The sequence below is a fragment of the Barbus barbus genome (genome assembly GCF_936440315.1).
Source record: "Barbus barbus genome assembly, chromosome: 29".
NCBI classification, from domain to species: Eukaryota; Metazoa; Chordata; class Actinopteri; order Cypriniformes; family Cyprinidae; genus Barbus; species Barbus barbus.
Genome location: NC_136757.1, coordinates 20337339 through 20351826, shown reverse-complemented (window position 1 = coordinate 20351826; position 14488 = coordinate 20337339). Strand labels below are relative to the sequence as shown.

The 14488-nt window shown below is 37.4% G+C and overlaps 2 protein-coding genes across 7 annotated transcripts; both read left to right on the top strand.

The window, feature by feature from the left end:
• The first annotated feature begins 200 nt into the window (after nucleotides 1-200).
• LOC306848882 (N-acetylneuraminate lyase-like) lies at nucleotides 201-4669 on the top strand. 4 transcript variants are annotated; one of them, XM_079383663.1, is made up of 13 exons: nucleotides 201-319; nucleotides 423-492; nucleotides 584-657; nucleotides 755-842; nucleotides 1234-1291; nucleotides 1525-1600; nucleotides 1683-1775; nucleotides 1931-2079; nucleotides 2188-2234; nucleotides 2911-2995; nucleotides 3136-3175; nucleotides 4331-4390; nucleotides 4499-4669. In XM_079383663.1, the coding sequence occupies exons 2-12, from the start codon at nucleotides 425-427 to the stop codon at nucleotides 4336-4338; spliced, it is 786 nt and encodes a 261-aa protein (XP_079239789.1). In that variant the 5' UTR covers nucleotides 201-319; nucleotides 423-424; the 3' UTR covers nucleotides 4339-4390; nucleotides 4499-4669. The 4 variants fall into 4 exon arrangements, with proteins under 4 accessions (XP_079239789.1, XP_079239787.1, XP_079239788.1 ...); XM_079383661.1 differs by having other exon boundaries at nucleotides 3752-4390; nucleotides 4499-4668; XM_079383662.1 differs by lacking the exon at nucleotides 2911-2995 and having other exon boundaries at nucleotides 234-319; nucleotides 4499-4664.
• Nucleotides 4670-7965: 3296 nt separating this feature from the next.
• Nucleotides 7966-14369, top strand: LOC306849723 (vesicle-trafficking protein SEC22b-B). 3 transcript variants are annotated; one of them, XR_013782364.1, is made up of 8 exons: nucleotides 7966-8171; nucleotides 8935-9044; nucleotides 9206-9366; nucleotides 9463-9609; nucleotides 11379-11579; nucleotides 13073-13144; nucleotides 13246-13348; nucleotides 13424-14369. XR_013782364.1 is itself a non-coding variant. In XM_079384983.1 (5 exons), the coding sequence occupies exons 2-5, from the start codon at nucleotides 8935-8937 to the stop codon at nucleotides 11531-11533; spliced, it is 573 nt and encodes a 190-aa protein (XP_079241109.1). In that variant the 5' UTR covers nucleotides 7970-8181; the 3' UTR covers nucleotides 11534-12663. The 3 variants fall into 3 exon arrangements, 2 of the variants coding, with proteins under 2 accessions (XP_079241109.1, XP_079241108.1); XM_079384983.1 differs by lacking the exons at nucleotides 13073-13144; nucleotides 13246-13348; nucleotides 13424-14369 and having other exon boundaries at nucleotides 7970-8181; nucleotides 11379-12663; XM_079384982.1 differs by lacking the exons at nucleotides 13073-13144; nucleotides 13246-13348; nucleotides 13424-14369 and having other exon boundaries at nucleotides 7976-8171; nucleotides 11379-12663.
• Nucleotides 14370-14488: the final 119 nt, after the last annotated feature.

Below are 14488 nucleotides of genomic sequence, written 5' to 3'. Positions count from 1 at the left end.
TTATAACTACAGTTAAGTCACCTATAGGCGAAAGTTTTTTTATTACTATTAAAAATATAAAAAATGAAATCCCACCACATTGTATGTATTCATTACAACATATTTCTTAAATGTAATGCTATAGGGTCCTCTAAATAAAGTAACTACCTGATGTATCACATATTTTACTTTTCAAGATGTAGCAACAAGTCTGTATCTGCTTCCTGTGAGGCAAGCGTCACATGATTGGCTCGTGCAGACTACACTTACAAACACGCACGGTACTGTCAAGTAAAAACTGCCCGAGCTCATCAAACGCTTAAAGCGAGCAAGAGAGAAGGTAAGCGACTGTCTTTTATATCTGGAATTAATTCAAATGTAGTTGGTAGGAATTGCTTAGCAGGCTTACATAATGAAGTTTCTCAATGTTGTTGTGTATGCAGAGATGTCTAAAAGCATAAAAAAGCTCACTGGGCTCGTGGCAGCTACATTCACTCCACTCACTGCAGAAGGGTGAAATATTTAATTTCTCAATTAAAGTATTACAGAATCATTTGCCTGAGGTCTGGTCATTGATCTGTGCTTCTCCTTTGCTGTTTTCCAGAGAGATCAATCTCTCTGTCATTGGACCATATATTGATTACTTAATAGAGAAGCAGAATGTCAAGAGTGTGTTTAGTAAGTCAAACCTATTCATTTAATCAAATGTTTTGGGGAATAAGGCAGACTGTTTTTCTCATTTATATTATTTAACTAAACCATCTTGTTTTTTTAGTTAACGGCACAACAGGTGAGGGCTGTTCTCTAACTGTGGATGAAAGGAAGCAGCTTGCTGCAGCTTGGTGCCAACATGGAAAGAGCAAGTGAGTTATTGCATGTTTCTAGTGTTTATTAAGCTATGGACAATGATTATGTCTAAGGGGACAGGGGTTAGATACAAATCTAGCTCAACTTTAATTGACAAAAGAGTCAGCCATTCATTGTCTAAAAATGATTAAAATAACATTTCCAACACAGAATGTTGTTTATCCATGTATTTCCTGTGAATTAGTTTCATGACTGTGGTGTTGCTAGCAGTTGAGCAACATATGGAGTGAAAATGTTAATGATGTTTCAGGAAAAATGACAAGGCATTCATTTTCTAAAAGTCCACAAGGCCCAAAGTTTCCAAATTTGAAGAAACACCCTAATTCATATCTTTATTACTTTTTTCCTCATTTCCAGAGTGTTAATTTCTTTTATGTGTGTGTTAAGGCTTGAGCAAGTGATTGTTCATGTTGGCTGCATGAGTATAAAAGACTCTCAAGAACTGGTAAGCAAGCACACTTCTTCACATCCCCTTTTATTCCCACGCATTAACTGCATTTTTCATGCATATACCACTTTTCATATGCACATCTCCGTTTTCATAACAGAAGACCCACAAACTCCTTTTGTCTCATTTATTGCTTATCCATTCGTGTTTCAGCATGTGCAGATAAACAGCTAGTTCCCTCCTCGTGACTGTTTGAAAATGCTGAGTGGATGTTATTTACTTTTCCTCAGGCTCGGCATGCCGCCAGTGTAGGGGCTGATGGCATAGCAGTAATCTCTCCTTCCTATTTCAAACCCATTAATGCAGGTTTTAACCCCATTTTTCTAAACACTGCATTTTTTTTTTATGTTTTCAACCATGCTTTAAATTGCTTTTCCTCTTTTCACAGATGCATTGAGGTTGTTTATAAAAGAAGTGAGCGCTGCTGCTCCAGCTCTTCCGATGTATTATTATCATATTCCAAGCATGACTGGTGTTGCATGTAAGTGCAGCTCCCACACATCATCATTACTGGCAGTCAAAACACTGATTACTTTGTAAATTCTTTAGAATTGCATCATACAGACTGAGTCAGATTCACATGTGAGAGACTGACTCCTGTGGTCCAGTATCTGTTTTTCCTTTATTGTTTTTCAGTGGATGCAGCTGATGTGCTAAATGGGATAGAGCAGATGATCCCCTCATTTCAGGGAGTGAAATACACTGGGACTGACCTAAGGGATCTCGGACAGTGTGTCTGTTACAGTCAGTCCCATAACTGGTCTGTCATGTTCGGAATAGATGAGGTATGAAATCCCCTCACTCGTTCATCTACCAGCATTTTTCCTGCAAGTCTAGCATTTAAATAATGTGGTTTTAATTGTATGTATTTTGCTTGACACTTTGTTTCGCAGCAACTCTTGGGAGCTTTGGTACTAGGTGTTGATGGAGCAGTAGGAAGGTGAGTGCCAACATCATGCCATCCTTTATCTGCCCTCAGTTGTTATGAATTCATAACCTTTCACTGTTTTTCCTGCTGTGGTGTCGATTTGGTTCTTGCATTCTGCTATTTAGTGGCTGATTTGCTTGTTGGGAGTAGTGTAACCTCGGTTTTGTATTACATTATTATTTTAAAGGAATAGTTCATGCAAAAAGGATTTCTGCAAATTTTCATTTTTGGGTGAACTTTAACATTTCAAAACAACTGTGTGGATATCTGTCAGTTCAAAAACAACTTATACACCTAAAGGTTATGGCTTGACAATAGATTACAGCAAAACCAGTAACTTCTAGACACATTTGAAGCTTCTGGCTCGAGTCTCAGAATTGTGGGTGGGGGGAGTGAATGACCAGCGCTTTCTTCCACCCTCAATACCACAACCGAGGTGAGACCCTTGAGCAAGGCATCAAACCCCCAACTGCTCCCTGAGTGCCGATGCAAAAATGGCTGCCCACTGCTCCGGGTGTGTGTGTGTGTCTGTGTGTGTTCGCTACTCACTGCTGTGTGTGTTCACTTGGATGGGTGAAATGCAGAGCACAAATTCCAAGTAAGGGACACAATACTTGGCCACATGTCACGTGCTTTCCTTTCCTTAATGCTTTGCTGAAGACCATGCAACACTCTCTGTCCTATGCAGCACATATAACTACCTCGGACGCATAGTGAACCAGATGCTTGCTGCTTTTGATAATGGCAACCACACGCAGACCAGAGCGCTGCAGGTATATCCTTCATCCCATTTTGCATGTGTAATTCTCATTTAGTGATGCTTTTGGACTTTATTTTAACAGCGTGTTTTTAGGATTAATTTATATTATTTTAACTATTATTTTAAGTTAATGATTGGCTTTTCTATTTACAGTTTGAAATTATGGAGGTTATCACATTTGCTAAGAACCTTGGTGAGTTCTTTGTTGTCCACATGCATTACCTTTCAAATGTTTGGATTTCTTGAATGTTTTTTTTATTCATTTATTTGATTAAAATAAAATAAAAACAGTAATACTGTGAAATATTATAACAATTTAAAATAACCGTTTTCTATTTTAATATATTTTTAAATGTATTTAATTCCTGTGATGGTAAAACTGAAATTTCAGCAGCAATTACGCCAGTCTTCCATGTCACATGATCCTTCAGAAATCATTGTAATAGGCTGAATTGCTGAAAAATTTGTTTTTATTATCAGTGTCGAAAATGTTGAAATGTTGCCACTTAATATTTATTTGGAAACAGTGGTAATTTTTTAGGACATTTTGATGAATAGAAAGTTCAAAATGGGAATATTTTGTAAGATAATAAATGTCTTTACTGTAAGTTGTGACCTATTCAATGCATCCTTGCTAAATATAATTTTTCTTAAAATAACTTACTGATCTCAAACACTTGAAAAATGTTAGTAAGACTTTATTTTGTTGTGCATATTATTGCAAGGAAGTTTTATTTGTATTATTATTATTATTATTTACGCTCTGCAGGTTTTGATGTGTCTGTGAATAAGCAGGTGATGAGTAAAGTGTCAGGGTTAGCAATGGGTCCCCCTCGACTCCCGCTGTTGCCATGTCCTGTCTCAAAGGCCCAGGCTATAGCACAGAAAATCAAGGACATCTCTCAGGAACATTAAAATGAAAAACATTTCATTGAACCTGCCTGAAACTCCAAACAATTAATTTGTGTTGTTAGCGAGCTGTAAACTGTACCACATTTTTTACACTACAGTATCTTGATGTACTGTACCTTTTTTAATACTTTATACTTGATTTGCCTTATAAATGTTTAGTTTTATATTGTCAACACGTTTAAAGTCATTTAGCATTTTGTTTTCTCTAATTAATAACATTAAAATGAAACTAGAAATTTTGGTGAACCTACTTGAATTACCCAACAGAGTTACAAATAATCCTCTCATATACTGGATCTTGTATACCTAAATACTTTGAGTTTTGCACGTTTTGTTTGTTCTTGTCTTATGTGTTTAAAAGCATACACACATAAAGTAGTTTTTATTCTTTAGTACTGTACTGTAATGCATGTTTATGTAATTGTTAACTACCCAGGCTGCTGAGGCAGTGGTTGCCTCTATGCGACAAATGGTGTTACTCACATTAAGTGCATCTGTAAGTAATTTTGTATGAAAATCATCATTTTATGACATGTATCACAAAATCAATTTCACTGGAAGTGATATTTTAGATATACTCTCAAACAGAATCATTTCTTTTCAGATTCTATTCAGATGTGAGTGCTGTTGTCCATCGACACTAAATTTTTTGTGGAAAATCACATGCACCACACTGTTTTAATGAGTTCCTCATGTTTGCAGAAAACTGCTCAAAAAGGGACATTTTTGTATGTTGTAATGAAATTAATAAAAATTATTATTCATTAGTGAATGCAAGATACTGCGTTGGAGTTCTTTTTCAGCCTCATAATAGCCTGGAATCTTAACCACTTTCATTTAAAATTTCTCATTTAATTTCTGTTTAGTCAGTGATGACTGATTTATTTATTGTTTTAGTTTTTTCAGATTGTTTGGCATTACCTTATTTTCTTTGGCCTCCTATTTTTATTTGGGTTGTTAGAGAGCCCTTCAACAGGGGTGTCCAGTCCTGCTCCTGGAGGGCCACTGTCTTGTGGGAGTTGGAGCTAAACTCTGCAGGACGGAGGACCAAGTTTGGACACCACCAGCCTAGAAACTGTGAAATTGAGAAGGCATAGAATGTATCTCTCTTTTGGTCCGATTAATCCAGCTGTCATAATGCTCACTATTATGACTTCCTCCCTGTTCAAGCCTGTGGTGGGAATCTGGCAGAATGACGTAAAACAAATCAAATCTTTTAAGTAAATTAAATGTTCCTGCCTCCATTGTCTTTTAGTTTAATTTCATAATCTCTCATAAACAGCATCTCATAAATAGCATTCCAGTTTTTTTTAGATCATTCCAAAAACTGAAAGAAATTAAGTCTGATTTCTTTTTATGTATTTATTTTTTATTTTTGTCTTAAATATCTGTTTGTGTGAAAAACCGTGTCAGAGGGGTATGGTTCATGTTTCACAACTATCTCAGCAGGACACATCCGAGACTGCACTATCATCACCTAATCAGTTTTACTGCTGACTCCACAGTCTGACTGAAACAAGCGCAGTATTTCAAAGTACATGACCATTTATCAGCGCCAGCAGCAGGAACAACATTAGTAATTTCCTTCCAGTGAGAATACAAGTAAAGAGAACTAAACTGTGTCTGAAACAGACACCTCAGCTCTTTAAAATTCAGGTCATGATGACCACGTTTCCTGTAGAAAAAGCTGCCTGACTACAAATTAGAGACTGTTTTTCTTTAACTGGACACATAGTGGAGATATCCTTTAAATTACTTTTGTAACATCTCATGTTATCAATAAAGTGTTTTTGATCCTTGGAGAGTGTCTGGTACAGAAATGTCATTAGTTCTTTATTCCCTGGTCTTTGTCCAAAAGACTTGTCATGTCATATGAGAAATGCTGCTATCTAGTGTCTGCTGAGTGCACCGGCTGTATCTCTCTCCAGTAACTGTCCTGACCAAACATTAAAGGGCAACTGATTTGATCTTCGAGGGAGGTCAGAAATCATAAGGACCACAGTTTTTAAAAAGTGTTGAAGCTTTAATGAAAATTTAACCTTAGGCTCTCTGTGATTTTGTGAGGCTGACACAAAATAGGCACACAGATATCACTTTTCATTATTTTTATTTGAGCTATTTTATGTCCATAAACATTTATGTAACTTATATGAATAAATATTCCATTGTGGACAGATAATGTGTTAGCAGACAACAAGATATGTGTCTTGTTAGACAAGACGCTAAACCCGGAAGACTTGTAAAAACAACTGTCCCTGGTAAAATATTGAATAAAGTGAAGTGACATACAGCCAAGTATGGTGACCCATACTCGGAATTTGTGCTCTGCATTTAACCCATCCAACGTGCACATACACAGCAGTGAACACACACACACCGTGAACACACACCCGGAGCAGTGGGTAGCCATTTATGCTGCGGCGCCCGGGGAGCAGTTGGGGGTTTGGTGCCTTGCTCAAGGGCACCTCAGTCGTATTATTGAGGGTGGAGAGAGCGCTGGACATTCACTCCCCCCACCTACAATCCCTGTCGGCCCGAGACTCGAACCCGCAACCTTTGGATCACGAGTCCGACTCTCTAACCATTAGGCCATGACTTCCTAATGGAGTCTAAATAAATGACTCATAACTACAGGTGCATCTCAAAATATTAGAATATCATGAAAAAGTTAATTTTTTTCTTGTAACTTATTTCAAAAAGTGAAACTTTCATATATTTTAGATTCATTACATGTAAAGTAAAACATTTCAAAAGTTTTTTGTTTTAACTTTGATGATTAGAGTTTACAGCTCATGAAAGTCAAAAATCAGTATCTCAAAATATTAGAATATTTCCTAAGATCAATCAAAAAAAGGATTTGCAAAACAGGAAAGTTCAAGTTCTTTAAAGTATGTTCATTTCTGCACTCAATACTTGGTCGGGGCTCCTTTAGCACAAAATCCAGCATCAGTGAGGTGTGGCATGGCTAAAGCGATCAGCCTGTGGCTCTGCTGAGGCACTACTGAGACTTCAGCTCGTCTGGATTGTTGGATCGACTGTTTCTCATCTTTCTCTTGAAAAAATGCTAAAGTCCTGCTGGAAAAGGAAATCATCATCTCCATAAAGCTTGTCAGCAGATGGAAGCATAAAGTGCTCTAAAATCTCCTGGTAGATGGCTGCATTGACTTTGGACTTGATAAAACACAATGGACAACACCAGCAGACGTCACGGCACCCCAAATCATCACTGACTTCGGAAACTTCACACTGGACTTCAAGCAGTTTGAACTCTGTGCCTCTCCACTCTTCCTCCAGACTCTGGGACCTTGATTTCTAAATGAAATGCAAAATTTACTTTCATCTGAAAAGAGGACTTTGGACCACTGAGCAACAGTCCAGTTCTTTTTCTCCACAGCCCAGGTAAGACGCCTCTGACGTTGTCTCTGGTTCAGAAGTGGCTTGGTAGCCCCTTTCCTGAAGATGTCTGAGCGTGGTGACTCTTGATGCACTGACTCCAGCTTCAGTCCACTCCTTGTGAAGCTCTCATTTTCCTACCCAATTTCTTTCTTCCAGTCAACTTTGCATTTAATATGCTTTGATACAGCACCCCTTGAACAGCCACCCCTTTCAGTAATGACCCTCTGTGACTTACCCTCTTTGTGGAGGGTGTCAATGATCGTCTTCTGGACCATTGCCAAGTCAGCAGTGTTCCCCATTATTGTGGTTTCAAAGAACAAGATATACCCGGAATTTATACTGTATGGATAATCATTTATTGAAACTCAAATGTAAATATTCTAGCTGTAAGCTCTAATCATCAAAATTAAAACAAAAAAACTTTTGAAGTGTTTTACTTCACATGTAATGAATCTAATATATATGAACGTTTCACCTTTTGAAATAAGTTACAAGAAAAAAATTACCTTTTCACCATATTCTAATTTTCTGAGATGCACCTGTAAATAATTAACATTAATTTCTGTCCTTCAAAGTCAGTATATATAACAATATCTAATCCCCATTCACATGCGGAACCAATGATAGTGGTTTAAAAGGTAAAACCCAGCGGGACAATAATACAGCGACGCCAAATATTGACGTATTTCCGGCCAGCTCAGCGTACGGAGGAGTGTTGTGAAGCTTGTAATCCCGACACACATATTTTACAGCTGTTAACCGCTTCATATACTCCTGCTGTGGGTAAATTTTACATTAACAGCAAAATGGTGCTGCTGACAATGATCGCGCGGCTGGCGGACGGACTGCCGCTGGCGGCTTCAATGCAGGAGGACGAGCAGGTAGAGCTCAGTCATATCTGGATGCTTTATCATTTACTTTAGGCCTATGCGTGCTGTAAATGTAAGAAATAAAAATATATATATTTTGAAAACGTTACGTTTACTTCTAAAAGTGTCTAGTTATCTGGATTTGTAATCCACAATAGCAAAAACTGCTTTAATCTGGCCTTTATTAGCTCAAATTGCAGTAAATAGACGTCTGTTGGATAATTTACATTAGTTTGAAATGCTTTATTTGGAATCTAACGGCGTAGTAAATCTTCAGCTATTATATTTTTTTTGCATAGTGTTTATTCTCGGTGTGAAGATGTAATTGGTCATTCAGAGAGAGGCTTCGTTAGATGGATTGGCATAATTTTGATTACAGCAGTCATAATTTGAACTCACACCGTTTGTCTTCCTATCATACTAAATATAGTCCGATTTCTTTTTAAATAAACATTAAAAATGCAAACAAATCAGTTTCATAATTTAAAAAATATTAGAATTGTTTTAAATATCTTTATGTAGTTTCACGTATATTCTGAATTAATTATATCAATATATATATATATGTATGTGCCCAGCAGTTTTATTACCTTTACAACAGTCACCTGATTTAGGTCTAACATCTCTACATTTCCTCCTTTCATGCTGCCATGAAGGGAAGTGAAAAGGTTTGTTCACCTTTAACTTTGTAAAATCCCTCTGAATAGAATTGAGTCAAATGTATCAGAGTAAGAGTGACTGTTTTTATCTAATAAATTTGCACTTTTGTTCTCAGATGGGTCGAGATCTCCAGCAATATCAGAGCCAAGCCAAACAGCTCTTCCGCAAATTAAATGAACAGAGCCCAAACCGATGCACCTTAGAGGCTGGATCAATGGCCTTTCAGTAAGTTTACAGTACATTACAGTTAAAATAATTGATCATAAGAAGGTGAGTTTATTGATTTTTAAGATCACAGTACATTTTAGTTCTAGTTTTACTCTCAAAAATATCTGATAGATGAAACGCATGGCTAATAAAAGATTTCTTCTCACCTCTTTTCAAAGCTATGTCATAGAGAAAGGCGTTTGCTATCTGGTGCTCTGTGAGGCCGGGTTTCCTAAAAAGCTAGCCTTCGCTTATCTTGAAGATCTGCAGGCAGAGTTTCATGAACAACATGGGAAGAAGGTGCCCACGGTCTCCAGGCCCTACTCCTTCATAGAGTTTGGTAAGAGCCCTCACTCTCTCAATAACTAGAGTTTAATTTACTCCCATCAAGAGACAAGCTTGTAATTCAGTTATTTTCTTTTTTACCTGTCCAAAGATACATATATTCAGAAGACCAAAAAGTCATACATTGACAGCAGAGCACGCAGGAACCTGAGCAATATCAACACAGAGCTACATGATGTACAGAGAATCATGGTGGCCAACATAGAAGAAGTTCTGCAAAGAGGGGAAGCCTTATCTGGTAAATACTTCTTGTGAACTTTTTTTTTTTTTTTTTCTCTTTCACTTGTAACATCTATTTTAGAAGCATTTGACATACAAATACATTTAATCAAAGCTGCATGTTAAGTTAAGAAGCTAAAGTTCACCTGAATGTTTTTCTGTCCTTATTTTAAAAGTGTAAATTACAATGCAAGTATATGACTCTGTAAAACAATAATATGCTTTTAATGGCTTTAATGACAAACATCAAGAGAATTTTACATTAACAGAATGTAAATGTATGCATATGGATAGGTTCAAGTCAAAAATCACATTTTTGTACATTACTGTTCTGTGGGGTTTTTTTATGTAATGTATTTTTGTTTCATCAAGGGCTCATTAAATTAACAAAACAACTGTTTTCCAAATTGGTTATAAGAAACGTTTCTTGAACACCAAATCATCGTATTAAATTTCTAAAGGCATGATTTCTGAAGGATCATGAGACATTAAAGACTATAGTCGTCACTGCTAAAAATTCATCTTTACCATCACAGGAAGTAAAAAATACTGTTTAAAAATAGAAACTAATATATAAAAATAGAAAAGTTATTTTAAATTGTGATAATGTTTCACAACATTAATATTTTTCCTATATTTCTGATCCAATAAATGCAGCCTTGGTGAGTGTAAGACAAGGGTCTCCAACCTTTTTTACACCACGGACCGGTTACGTTTTCGAAAAAAAATCTTGCGGACCCGGGGGGAATGGGGGGTGGGGGTGTGAATGGGTGTGTTGTGGATGGGGTCTTTAAAACAGGTCTATTCATTTATACTGTAAACGGAGGGGTGGTGATGGCGCAGTGGATAAGACACATGCCTTTGGTGTGAGAGACCCGGGTTCGAATCCACTGTGAGACACCAATGTGTCCCTGAGCAAGACACTTAACCCCTAGTTGCTCCAGAGGCGTGCGACCTCTGACATATATAGCAATTGTAAGTCGCTTTGGATAAAAGCGTCAGCTAAATTAATAAATGTAAATGTACTGTTATCAGCATATGTTGTAGATAGTAGATTTGTCTCTTGTCGTCTCTGAGAGAATATGCGCTGTTAATGCAGTGGGGGTTTTTTACGTTCACTTTCTGTATGACAGAAGTTAAGACGCATAACTATTGCCCAAAGTTTGCACATTGCTTGTGTGATATCCATCGGCTCGCCTTCATAGTTTAAAACAGAAATATTTCCAGTATTGCGACGTAACCGCAAACCACCATGCATATGTATCTTAAACGCAAGGATACATGAAAGAGGAAACAAATTGGTATGCCACGCTGTCTGAAACATGTCTCTATTCTTATGAACGCTAGTCCGTATATCACAGATCAACTGCGATCCGTTTAAGCCCTAATGGCCTATATGACAGATCAAAGCAATCTTTTATTTACTAATTTAACATGAAATCGTCAAATTGCAACTACATATCAATAGCATACAATGAAAATGCAGAATAATTAGAGCAATCATTTGCGCACAATAAATAACAGAGCGTCATATCTATACACATTTTCTCCAGAACATTGGTTGGGGACCTCCGGTGTAAGAGACTTCTTTCAAAAGTATTGAAAAATCATACCAAACCTAAATATTTTTAACACTTGTGTATAGCAGAAGGTCCCTGTCTCTCTATCCACTAAACTAAAGAGTCCTTTGCCTGAAAATGAAGATCCCTTAGCTAAACCCTGCAATATAGAGTACTGTACTATATATTTGAGGTTTCTTCTCTTCATTTGTTCATGTTTTTTCCTCAGCATTGGACTCGAAGGCTAGCAACTTGTCCAGCCTGTCCAAGAAATACAGAAGTGACGCTAAGTACCTGAACACTCGCTCCACATACGCTAAGCTAGCTGCGGGTGGAGTCTTCTTCATCATGCTGATCGTATACATACGCTTCTGGTGGCTGTGATGTGTGGGATGTGCAGAGGGAAGAGGGGCTCTTGAGAAAGTTACAGGTGAAAAGCAGACGGACTCTCACATGACGACAAGTTCACGTTGTGTTTTAAAGCTACAGCTTGTACTTAAAGACTGTTGGATCTGGCAATTTCCCTCCTAACAGGCTGTCGAGTCCCTAACCTGATCCTCACTGGTATCTGTTTTATGAACTACACAGAAGTTTCTCTGCACTTGTTTGGAGTGTGAATGAAAGAGAGAAAGCGTGTTTTCCTGTATACTGTATGTCTTTGTGAAATCCCTCCATTCATGGAAATTAATCTTATATACTGTATAACAGTATACCATAGGGCAGCAGTGCATCCCAAAAAAAGTGAATTGATCATTCATTAACAGAAGTATGTTAATTCAGATTTGTAGTTTTAGCACATTGTGGGTTGGATCACTTCCACTAGACACCTAATGCTCTTCATGCTATGGCTGTTAGGTAAGGTTACCTTCCGGGCCAGGGGAGTAAACGTAAAATGAGCTTGTAGGTCAGCTGTATTAGTAAAGCTGATTTGCACCAAATTAATAATTGTACTAAACCTGGTATTCAAGAATTCATCTTTTATTTCTTAAAGCCTTATAAAATGGAGTGGTTTATTAAGTCTTAGTTTGAATTTGTCTCAAATGTGCATTTGTGTCGCATTTAGACCCAACAGATATTTTGGATTGTTTCCTTGGTGCAAAAGTTGCCCAACAAATAGCACTTGCACTGCAGCGAGGAGATTTGCAGTCATGACCAGTTACTCAATCCAGACCAGATCATTGAAACTAGTGTCAGGGGAAAGTTGTGGCCTGATACTTTTGAGTACAGAGTCTTACAGAGATTTGGGTCCAATGCAATCCTGTGCAGTCTAGAACTATGCATCTGTATCTGTGGTCCTGCCTCTTGCATGGTTGCATGGTTGCAGATAATATATATGACCTGGGTTCCTACAGCTTTCCCTTTCAGTGTTTACATTAATCTGTATTTTACATGCATTGAAGAATTAAACCCACAGTAACCAACCAGACGTCCATGTACCAACTGGATGAGGCTAAAATACTTATCAGAAGTTTGTCTCACCAAACCTACAGTATAAATAAAATTATTCAAACTCGATTTTTATTTGCTTTTCTTTCTGTTTTTACACTTCACACTGACATGTGTGGTTTTTAATCTTTGGACTGGTAGATGTCTCACTAAAAGAACACTGTCAATCTTACCTACAGAAATGGTGTCACTGGCCTGTGGCTTTTGGGGTTTTTCATTGCCAAAGCAGGGCATTCTTTTTATGTAATGTGAAGGAAATTAATAATTTTAAATTCATTATAACTAACTTTCCTTTTCCTTGCAGGCTTAAAATGTGTATGCTTTTGAGAACAAAATGTACCAGCACTTTATTTGGTGTGTTGTAATAACGGATGCATATGGACAAGTCAGCTTGACATATGTCTGAATTTAAACATAACATAACTCATGACTTAAGTAAAACGCTGAAGTAATCAAAAAACGAATTTGTTTTGCCAGTAAAATAGGGGAGGTTTGCTGAATTGCACATAAGAAGAACCAATCACAGTGCCCTCCAAAAGTATTGGAACAGTAAGGCCAATTCCTTTATTTTTGCTGACTGAAAACATTTGGGTTTGACATCAAAAGATGAATATGAGATGAGAGATTAACATTTCAGCTTTTATTTACAGGTATTTTCATCTGGATCTGATGCACATCTTGGAAGATATCACCTTTTGTTTGAACCCACCCATTTTTCATGTTACCAAAAGTATGGGAACATGTGACTGACAGGTGTGTTTTGTTGCCCTGGTGTGTCCTATTAATTGATTATTCTAACAATAAATAGCACTGAATGTCTGTGCTCAGTTTCAGATCCGTGCAGACTGCATTTATAGTTAGACGTGTAACCAACATGAAAACCAGAGAGATGTCTATGGGTGAAAAACAAGCAATTGTGAAGCTGAGAGAAGATGAAAAATCAATCAAACCATTGCACAAACACTGGCAAGAGCAAGTACAACCATTTGGAATCTCCTGAGGAATAAAGAAACCACTGGTGTACTAAGTAATACACCTCGAAAGGGTAGATCAAGGAAAACATCAGCAGTTGACGACAGAAACATTGTGACAGCTGTAAAGAAAGACCCTAAAACAACTGTTAGTGACATCAGCAACAACCTCCAGAGGGCAGAAGTTAAGGTATCATAATCTACTGTTTGCAGAAGACTTCATGAACAAAAGTACAGAGGCTACACCAGAAGATGCAAACCACTCATTAGCAAGAAGAATAGGAGACGAGCCTCAAATTCTGGGACAAGGTTTTATGGACTGATTTTATTTTGTCTGACAATTTACAGAAAGATGCAACTAAACTCATTGGGAGATCCTTCATCATGCAGCAAGATAATGACCAAAAACATAGTGCCAAAACAACAACGGAGCAAGAAGTGGAAGGTTTTAGACTGGCCAAGTCAATCTCCACACTTAAATCCTGTAGAGTATGCATTTTACCTGCTAAAGAAGCGACTGAAGTTAGTAACCCCCCGGTGAAAGCCTGGAGAAGCATCACAAAAGAAGAATGCAAAAGTTTGGTGATGTCAATGGGTCACAGGCTTGATGCAGTTATTGAAAGCAAAGGATTTGCAACTAAATATTAGGTCTTTTTCACTTTAATCTATGTTAATTCTATCTGTTCCAATACTTTTGCTCACATGAAAAATGGGTGGGTTCAAACAAAAGGTACTATCTTCGAAGTTGTGTATCAGATCCAGATGAAAATACCTGTAAATAAAAGCTGAAATGTTACTCTCTCATCTCATATTCATCTTTTTATGTCAAACCCAAATGTTTTCAGTCTACAGCAAAAATAAAGGAATTGGCCTCACTGTTCCAACACGTTTGGAGGGCACTGTATATTAGAGCAGGGGCTTC